At 40.6% G+C, this 9191-nt stretch overlaps 2 protein-coding genes across 2 annotated transcripts; one reads left to right on the top strand and one right to left on the bottom strand.

The window, feature by feature from the left end:
* Nucleotides 1-56: 56 nt before the first annotated feature.
* Nucleotides 57-4643, top strand: GTF3A (general transcription factor IIIA; the record flags this gene model as incomplete). The annotated part of the gene is made up of 8 exons (XM_009698774.1): nucleotides 57-157; nucleotides 693-789; nucleotides 968-1056; nucleotides 2002-2075; nucleotides 3343-3426; nucleotides 3834-4063; nucleotides 4164-4217; nucleotides 4482-4643. Coding segments are annotated over 8 exons (891 nt in total), but the record flags the coding sequence as incomplete, so codon positions are not given.
* An 84-nt stretch (nucleotides 4644-4727) lies between these two features.
* On the bottom strand, nucleotides 4728-8192 carry MTIF3 (mitochondrial translational initiation factor 3). Its single transcript, XM_009698773.1, has 3 exons — nucleotides 7730-8192; nucleotides 6322-6467; nucleotides 4728-4989 (listed from the first exon to the last, which is right to left on the bottom strand). Exons 1-3 carry the CDS (start codon nucleotides 8190-8192, stop codon nucleotides 4789-4791), a joined length of 810 nt encoding a protein of 269 aa, XP_009697075.1. The 3' UTR covers nucleotides 4728-4788.
* Nucleotides 8193-9191: the final 999 nt, after the last annotated feature.

Raw genomic sequence — 9191 nt, 5'->3', positions numbered from 1 at the left:
GCCGAGCCCCCCGAGGTGTGGTTTGTCATCCCTGAACGACCCTTTCTCTCTTTCAGAGGCCGTATGTTTGCCAGTACGAAGGCTGCGGTAAAGGTTTCACGAGAGATTTCCACCGCGCTCGACACCTTCTTACGCACACCGGGGAAAAGCCGTTCGAGTAGGGCAAAGTTTTTTCCTTCTTAAAATGGATGATGCTTGTCTTTATGGAAGTGGAGTTAAAACTGGTGTGCGAGTGGTGCAGAGCATGCTTGCCGGGCTTTGGTACCCTGAGTACTGCCGTGACAGCGTGCACGCAGAGTGAGATGTGGGGAATCTCCTTAGCCTAAAACCTCCTGTCTGGCAGTGATCCATAATAGATGCTTAAAGGAATGGGCAGATCTCTCCCTGGAATACAAAATTAAAAGAGGGAAGGGCAGTTATCTCCTACTACTAAGCCCTTAACAGCTGCATGTCATGCATTAGGAGCTAGGAATTCCTATGCGTTTTATTAAAAACCTCTTCTGATGTGTTTTCCTGTGGCTTTTGATTGTAACTTAACCTCTGGCTTTTCATGTCTTTAAAACAAGTTTTTATATTTGGGTTGTGAGTTTCGGTTATTCTTCACATATTCCTCTTGTCCAATGATTTCTGCGTCTGCCCAGGAAACAAATCACTGTTTGAAGGTGGTAATAAAAAATGCGGTTCCTTTGCAGGTGCGCAGCTGATGGATGCAATCAGAAATTTGGAACAAAATCGAACTTAAGGAAGCATATTGAGCGCAAGCATCAAAACCAGCAAAAGCAGTATGTGGTGAGTAATTGCCTTTGCTACTGTAAAGTGGAGGCTAAACACGCTCCTTTTTGTGTATGTAGTGAAATACTTCAACTTCTTCTTATGCTGCATTTGTATGAGATGGGGATTTCAGCAAACACATCTGGACTGCGCTGTCATTGTTTGGCATCTAATGATAACTTAATTTCCTAAATAGTGCGACTTTGGAGGCTGTAACAAGTCTTTCAGGAAACATCAACAACTTAAAGTTCATCAGTGTCACCACACCAATGAACCTCCCTTCAAGTAGGTGGATAATTTTATTCATGAACTTTAACAATTCCATTTAAACACTGTAGATGAAAACAGGTGCCTTTTCTCAGCCTTTTCATTGATGTGGCATTTAAAAAAAAAACTGGAATGAATTTGTAGTCATGGCTGCAAGTACATTTCTTGTACTAGTGCTTTGCTCAGGATTTCGAGCAACCGTCTTCATGCTCTGTAACGTCAGCGTTCCAGACATTTTCTTAGGGCTTATTACAGGTTCACAGGAAAAATTAACAAAAAAACCCCAGCTTTTCATTCATGTAGTCTGAAATAGAAGCATAAGAGCTGGCATGGTAATGAAAAATGCAGCTACCTCTGTTTTCCAGTAAAAAGCAGTGACTTGTCTAACACTGAAGTGAGTAGTAGCTTAAAAAAGGTGAGAGGCTTGGACACCAATCTGAGAAGCTGTGCTTGCAGCTCCATTATTTACATGACACACCAGTACAGATCTGATGAAAGCAAAGTTTCGTCTTGTATTTCTTAGGTGGAACACACTTAACAGGAGCGTTCCACTTAAGTGAAGTGCACTAGTATGGCTGGGTGACAGGCACAAAAATACTGTCAGTGCTCTGCTGCTCTGACTGCTAGATCCATACAAGCCACTTAAACCCTCCGCTTTCTATCTCTCTTTTATGTTTGAAGAGCCTGCTGCGTAGGGATGATATGAGGCTTGATTCTTTAGCTAAAGCTTAACTTGCTGTATACGTGGAAATCATACCACAGTTTTAACTCTCGAGGGGATCGGAGTCCTCTATTAGAAACGTACTATGGAATTCACTTTTACAAGGCGGAGGGGGAACAGAACAGATCTCTAGGCAAGGGGAAAACATGGATTATTTTATCCACCTTAATTGTTCTTGACTTAAAGAACAAAAATTACGTGGATGTAATGAAAGAAATTAAACCAGTGTATTTTATACCTAGATGTAGTAATGAAGGATGTGGAAAGTACTTTTCTACTCCAAGTCGACTAAAGCGGCACGAGAAGGTACATGAAGGTAATACAGTTTTTCTTCTTGCTTCAATTATGTTTTAGCAAAGGAAAAAGGACTTCTTCCAGAACAGAGAGTATGCTGGGACATAAAACAGACATGAAAGTATTCTGGGCCTAGCGATCCAGACAGACAAAACCAGAACACCCGTTTTGAATAGTCAAATGGGATACAATGGCAAGGCATTGCAGTGTTCCGTTACAGTGTCCTTGTGGCAGGCTGAACAGAGCTCAGGAATCCTTCAGTCATTTCTTCTCCTAGTGTGCTTCCTTGTCAATAATCCACCTGCTGGAGATGGGCTAATGGTTAAGGCGCCAGCCTGGACCTCCGGAGGTTAAGATCAGTTGCCAGTTCTGCCACAGATTTCCTATGGAGCCTTGGCAAAACCATGGAGGTTTGCATTTTTACATATTAATGTACCTATGTGAAAAGTATTTAAGTGGAATCATCAGGAGGTGGTCATGCATGTTTGAGCTAATCCTGCCACGCTCCTGTCTGTTCTTTCAGTACTATTGACAGCTAACGCACTTTCCAGTACTAGAAAAAAAAAAATAAAAACAAACCCAAGGGACTAGGAAGAGTATCCAAAAAGCTGCAATTCATACTATGTTCCTTTCTTAAGACAGGGACTTAGTCATAGTTGTTGGATCTTTCCAGTCCTGGGCTTTAAATAGTGTTGACTTTCTGTGGTTCGTTTAAAAACCATCCTGTCTGCTTGATAGAATGGTAGAGTCTCTTCAGACTCTGCAGCATTACTGTATGGTCAAGGTCTTATTTTTTTAATATGTAATACAAATTTTTATATAGCAGTAATATATATTATTACAGTTATTTTCATCTATTTGAGCGAACGTGTATGGCTGGCGAGGAAGTAGCTTTACTGCAGCAAGGAGAGAAAGTTTTGTAAAATGATTTAGGTTGGAAAGGACCTCTGGAGGTCATCTGGTCCGAGTCGCTGCTCAAGGCGGGGTCAGTTAGACCAGGTCACTGAGGGCTGTGTCCAGTCAAGCTTTGAATGTTTCCAGGGGTAGGGATTCCACAGCCTCTCTGGACAACTTGTGGCAGTGATAAAGAGGTTTCTTCCTGAAACCTGTTAGGATTTTCTCATGTTCTAATTTGTGTTCGTTGCCTCTTGTCCCATCACCGGGCAGTATGGGAGGAGAGGAGGAATACTGGGCTTTAATTTTCACACACTGAAAGTGGAGTTCCCCCTTGTAAAACCGGACTGTTTGCCAGAACCTTTGTGATTGTAAACCTCTGTCCTGTCCAACAGGCTATGCATGCAAGAAGGAAAACTGCTCATATACTGGAAAAACTTGGACAGAGCTTCTGAAACATAACAAAGAAAGTCATACAGGTAAACTCCAAATGCTTTAGTAAACAGAACTTAACTTTTGATACAAATAGGAAACAAACTGCTAATCTGAAGAGTCGTCCTTGCTGAACTCGTGTGATCCACTTGTCATTGTGTCTAGACAAACTTGTTTACTAACACTTTATTGTAAAATGGTTTTCACTCTGGCTAGACCTTTAACTGATGAAAATGCTGCTCAGTATCCTAACTTTGCTTTGTGATCCAGATAATGAGGAATTGTATAATGTAGGATTTTGGATCTGGATAATTCATACTGTCTTATTCTCTTTCAGTCTCTGAGTTCCTTGTACGTCATGTGGATTTTAGCATTGTTCTAGAGGACTACTAGGGTTTGATTCTGAGCTCTTGTAAGAGGCTGTTAATTTATACTCTGCCTTTCTCCCACTCAGAGCCGATAGTTTGCAGTGAGTGTCACAAAACTTTTAAACGGAAAGATTATCTCAAGCAGCATCAAAAAACACATGCTGCGGAGAGGGAAGTCTGCCGATGCCCGAGAGAAGGATGTGGGAGAACCTACACAACTTTATTTAATCTTCAAAGCCATATCCTCTCTTTTCATGAGGAGAAAAAACCATTCTCTTGTGATTATCCTGGCTGTGGAAGAGTGTTTGCAATGAAGGTATGTATTTTTTACACTGTTCTATTCTGAATCACGTAAATCTGAAGTATTAAACCTAACTCTTTTTTTTTTTTTTTTCCCCTGCTCTTTGTAACTGTAGCAGAGCCTATCAAGGCACGCAGTTTTACATGATCCTGAAAAGAGAAAGCTGAACGTGAAAGTAAGTTGTATTCTTGAAAAAATCCTCTCAGCCATACCCTGTCACTTCAAAGGAGGGTAAACATTACGTGTTTTAGAATGTGACTTCAAGCAGGAAAACAGGCCAACTATCTACTTAATTTGAGAGAGTCTTAATTTTGGAAGCTCTTTTAAATAATGCAGTGCTGGCCTATTCACTGATTTCTTCCTTCCCCACCACATTAGTAGTCTTTGCTCCATAGATATGTTAAGTTGCTAATTCTGGATTTATTTCTGCCAGGCAAAGCGTTCTCGTCCTAAGAGGAGCTTAGCCTCTCGTCTGAGCGGCTACATCCCTCCTAAAACGCGGCGAGGAAAGGATGCGGTTGTGACAGAAAGCAAGACAATGGATAAGCCCATGGAAAATGAAATACCAACTGTTGAAATTCTGACTCTGCAGTAAAGGTTAACTGAGAAAACATTTTTCATGGAATGACCACTGCCAAGCTCAACAGTAACTTTATTAAGTTTTATAGGTTTCTTTTTTTTTTTTTTTTAAATAAGAAGTTAGTATTGTTTACACCTCTTCATAAAGTCACTGATGCAACTCATTTGACTTGCAGATCTTTGTTTTCATCTTCCTTTACTGCACTCTTTTTCTGTTTTTCCATCTTCTGGTATGCTTTCAACTCTTTCTCAGACATGTGTCTCAAAATACAGGTACTCACTCCTTCTCTAGTAACTTTTGGCTTGGAAAGATAAGTGGCTTTCTCGGACACAGTCTCCAGAATCTGATCAAAAAGGGTGAACTAAAAAGAAGGAGAAAAATAGGACTAAATGTACAAACGTGGGTAGAAAAATATTTCAGGCTGTTCTGTAATGACATGGTCTCCTGCTTGTGGTGTAGCTGTTAGCTGAAACGAGCTTGTTGCTAGTCCTGGTTTGAGCAGTTCAGCTTGTCCTTTCCTAACCATCTGTTCTTTACTCAAAAGCAGGTTTAGGAAAGTCACCAGAGGGATTAAGCCATTTCCTAAGACTTAGGCTGAATTCCTGACCCATCCTGTCTTGCTGTTTAAAGGTGTTGGTGAAAGTGATGACAACTGCATCTGACTCCTCCCGGCCCTCCTCTTCCACTACATTCGGGCATATTATTATGGCATTTTCCTCTTAAGGGGCAGTGTTGTTCTAAGGTTAGTAGAACCTGGTAGTATTGAACTGAGTGATACAGTGCATTCGTAGAACAAGCTGAACTCTTAAGCTCATAATTAAGCTCTTACATTTAAGGACAACCTAAATCTGGACTGTATCATAAAATGTTCTGCTCCCTCCCATATCCAGTTCTTCCTCTTGCTGCCCTTTCCCTGTGAGTTCAACCTCCTAGAAAAAGTTTTGTTCATTCTGGATGAAGTGATAGCACAATTTTTTCCACCAATTCAGTAGAGACAATCATCGTGAAAACCTAATTCCCTACACACATTAAAAGGGAAAAAAAAAATCTTGCATGGAATCTTTATAAAAAAGCCATTTGTGCAAATGACAGTGAAGACAAGTCTCAAGGCCTTGCAATTATTCTAGTGAGTAGGTTGCTACCAGCTCCCTCACATCTTTACAGATGTTTACTTTGCCACTCTTGGAACATCATTCTGGGAGTTTTTCACACAGCAGTGGACAACTAACCTTAGCCACAGTTGCACAAATGCATCTTCAGAAGAACAGCTAGGTTATTGAAATAATCCAGCTAGAATACAGCTCATTTTTTTTTAAACCTTACTGTTAAACTTTTCAGTGAGTGAGCTGGCTTAAGACATAGACAGGAAAACTTCAGCAGCCCAGTTAATAAGGTGGTGCTGCAAAGGAGCAGGAACTGCCTAGACTCTGCTCTCAAGGCCAGTATTACAACTGCATTCTTACAATCGCACAGTATTTGAATTGTCTCTATGGGACTACTTTTCTAGAACTGCAGTGTTTGAACAGATGCAGCTTAAGGTGGGGCAGTCGTTACTTTCATGGGACCTAGACCTTCACTTATTTTAGCAGTACATGATAGATTAAAAAAAACATCCCCTATTCAGTACTGCCATGTAATACAAGTACAGCTATTTAATGACATTGATTGGTCCAGCTTTCAGGACTCCACTTACCATGTCTGTATTGCTGCCTTTTGCTTGCCGGATGGTAACTTTAACATGGTATTTCTTTTCAATCCACTGTGCTATCTGTTTAGTCTTGGTCTCCAAGTCGTTCTTGGCAATAGCTGAAGAGAAGGATAACTCCTTCTGAACCACCCCTGTTTAAAACAGAACTAAAATTGTGTTGGCTCAACCTTCTGACAAACCTGTATCAGTTGCTCTCTTTCAGCAGCCTATGGTGCTTTGTCTGCTTAACTCCCTTTCCCCGTGCTGCTTCCTCATAACACGGAGCGTCCCAACCTCGTCGTCTCAGCACGCACCACTCTCACCTTAGAAGGTGGCTGCTTGCTATCGCACACTCACTGCCATAATTGGGAGACCGAGTGCATGTTTGAGGCACACAGGGAAGTCTCTTCAGGGTCAGAAGGCTTGAAGTATTTTTATTTTAACTACAGTTTTGTTCATACCACCCGCGTGCAGGTCTAACAAAGATAAATAGGTAAGCATTGGATCTGGAATTAAAGACTCAAGTACGCATATTCCTACATTCTGCACATAGTATAGCTGAATGTAAAAGCTTTGAAGTTAGATAGCTCTTCATCTCAAGACCCTTTTCTTGAATGGTGAAGTGCAATATGCAACTCGAAGTATGATGCCTTCTAATGTACTTGAACAATTTGTGTTCTCTTCCTCCTTAAAGATTCTGTAAAGTAGTTACCATTTTAATAACCTTTTTGTAGTTTCTTGAACAGAAACACTCACTACCACAATAGTGCTGTCCTCTAAAATCAGAACTCTACTCAAAGCACAGATCCCTTTGTTAGCCTGAGGATAAGAAAAGAGGATACAAGGTCAGATGCCTTTTCTACAAGCTCTTTGCCAAACTCGGTTTGTTAAACTGCTGGAGCAGGCTGACTTAAAAAAAAAAAAAAACACTGGGAAGTGTTCAGTATTGAAAAAGTTGTTCTCTTGCTCTGTATAAGAAAGGGGTCCAGACTTTGTCTTCCTAGCAGCAAGCTAGGAACAGAATGTTTCATGGCTACTGGTGACAAAATTATGTAATTATATTGGTATCTGGTGCTCAGTTTGTAAAAACTGCCTGTCACTTTATGCCTTACTAAAAGAACAGAAATTCAGTGAGTCTCATGGAACCGGAGTCTAGTTAGAGTCACTTAAATAAAAATATTTTTTTAAAAAAGCCAGCAGATGCCAAAATAGTAAATCCTGAGAAGGCATTAGAAGGCTTCTGTGTGGAAGACTAAACTAATCCAAAATTTTATTTTCACCACTGCAAATCCTTAACAGTGTGGACTGCAGTGACATTGCTTTGGATTTACACAAATGCAAGTAAGGATTTAACCTGCTTCTAAGGCAGCATTTTTCAGAGTGCTCAGTGTTGTAGTGTCAACCATGTACATACCTGGTTTTGGACTTGCTTTTCTCTTCTCTGCATGTTTAAGCTGTTCTTCGTGAATCTGCTGCCCAGTCATTAGTCTGTATACAGGAGGTTCTGCCTTCTCACAAAGCAGGACTAGTTTCAGGTCACGCTGATCCATAAGTTTGAGTGCCTCTGCTCGGTGCATATTTCCTAAGCTCTCTCCATCCTGGTCGATTACGTGCAAAATCCGATAGGGAATTCTTCGCCCAACGCTTCCAAATGCCGCTTTCCTTTTTGGTTCCGTGTGAAATTTTTCAGCTGTACAAAATGGCTGAGCAAGTCCAAACACAGTTGATTTTGTAGGGTCAGGTACCACCATCCAGACTGGAGAAAAGACCCTCTTTGGTGGTGGTTGTGTCAGAAGAGTACCAAAGAGTCTTTTTGCATATCTCTTCTCATTTCTGGTTGCTTGACATAAAAGTTTCATCACACAAAAGGCAGCCATTCTGAGGAAGCAGGGAAGAAGAAAAAACAAAGTTATCGCCATCAGTCAGATTCCTCTAGGTCTATATGAAAGACGACTCCAGTTCAGTAAACCCTAGTCCTTAAAACCGCTAGCTCAACAAGATGCATGGTGTTGCTATACAGTAATTTTACAGTAACAGAGGGCTTTAACCCAGAGAGAAAATCTGACGGAACAATTCATGAAAAGTTGATGTTATCTTTAGTATTTTAAAATTTGATTTTAAACTGAACTGTAAAGGACCCAATACTTTTAGTTCATTTCTCCTTACAAGAGTATCTGCTCTTACACAGCTTCTTTGTGTATAGGGAGATCAGCCGAAGGTTAAGAGGGAGAATTTGCTGTCAAATAAAAGGCGTGTCACACTTTTAATATTTTCAGTCTGGATTTTTTTCATGAAGTGTCTCAACAGTAGGACTTCCTTCCTGGTTCTGATACTCTTCTTTGGAAAGTGTTTCATTTAAGCCACGTTAATTCAGAACCACCCCAATCACCTAGCAAGTGAAGTGGCGATCTGTGCAATGTCTGTCAGCAGCCATCCCAACATTGACTCTTCCATGTTTTCTAAAGTTCTGGAATTTCAAAGCCTTGACCGTACAGAGTAAGACAGCCATGCAAAATCTTCACCGTGGCATTAAAACATGACAAAGTGACCGTGACTATACTGGAAAATATGGTTTATCCCAGGGTTGAAAGCTCATCCATAGCTAGCATGCAACTTGCTCCTTGTAGCACTGACCCCAAATTGTGTATTCTTCTCAGTTTTCCAAATGTCATTTTGTGGAAGTAGTCCAGCTAGTTACTTGGTCTTATATGTATTAAGCACTAATAGCATTACTTCAGTAACCTGAAAAAAAAATTTTAACGTGTCTTCACTATCTTTTAAGCTCAAGTTCTACTGACTCACAGCCATGCTTCAATGTGAAAACACTGCCTGAATTTTAAACCCGTTTTAGCAGACGTAACTTTCCCAGTTTTTCC

This window comes from Cariama cristata, unplaced genomic scaffold (genome assembly GCF_000690535.1).
Source record: "Cariama cristata isolate BGI_N322 unplaced genomic scaffold, ASM69053v1 scaffold29114, whole genome shotgun sequence".
NCBI classification, from domain to species: domain Eukaryota; kingdom Metazoa; phylum Chordata; class Aves; order Cariamiformes; family Cariamidae; genus Cariama; species Cariama cristata.
This window is presented reverse-complemented; position numbering and strand designations above follow the sequence as displayed.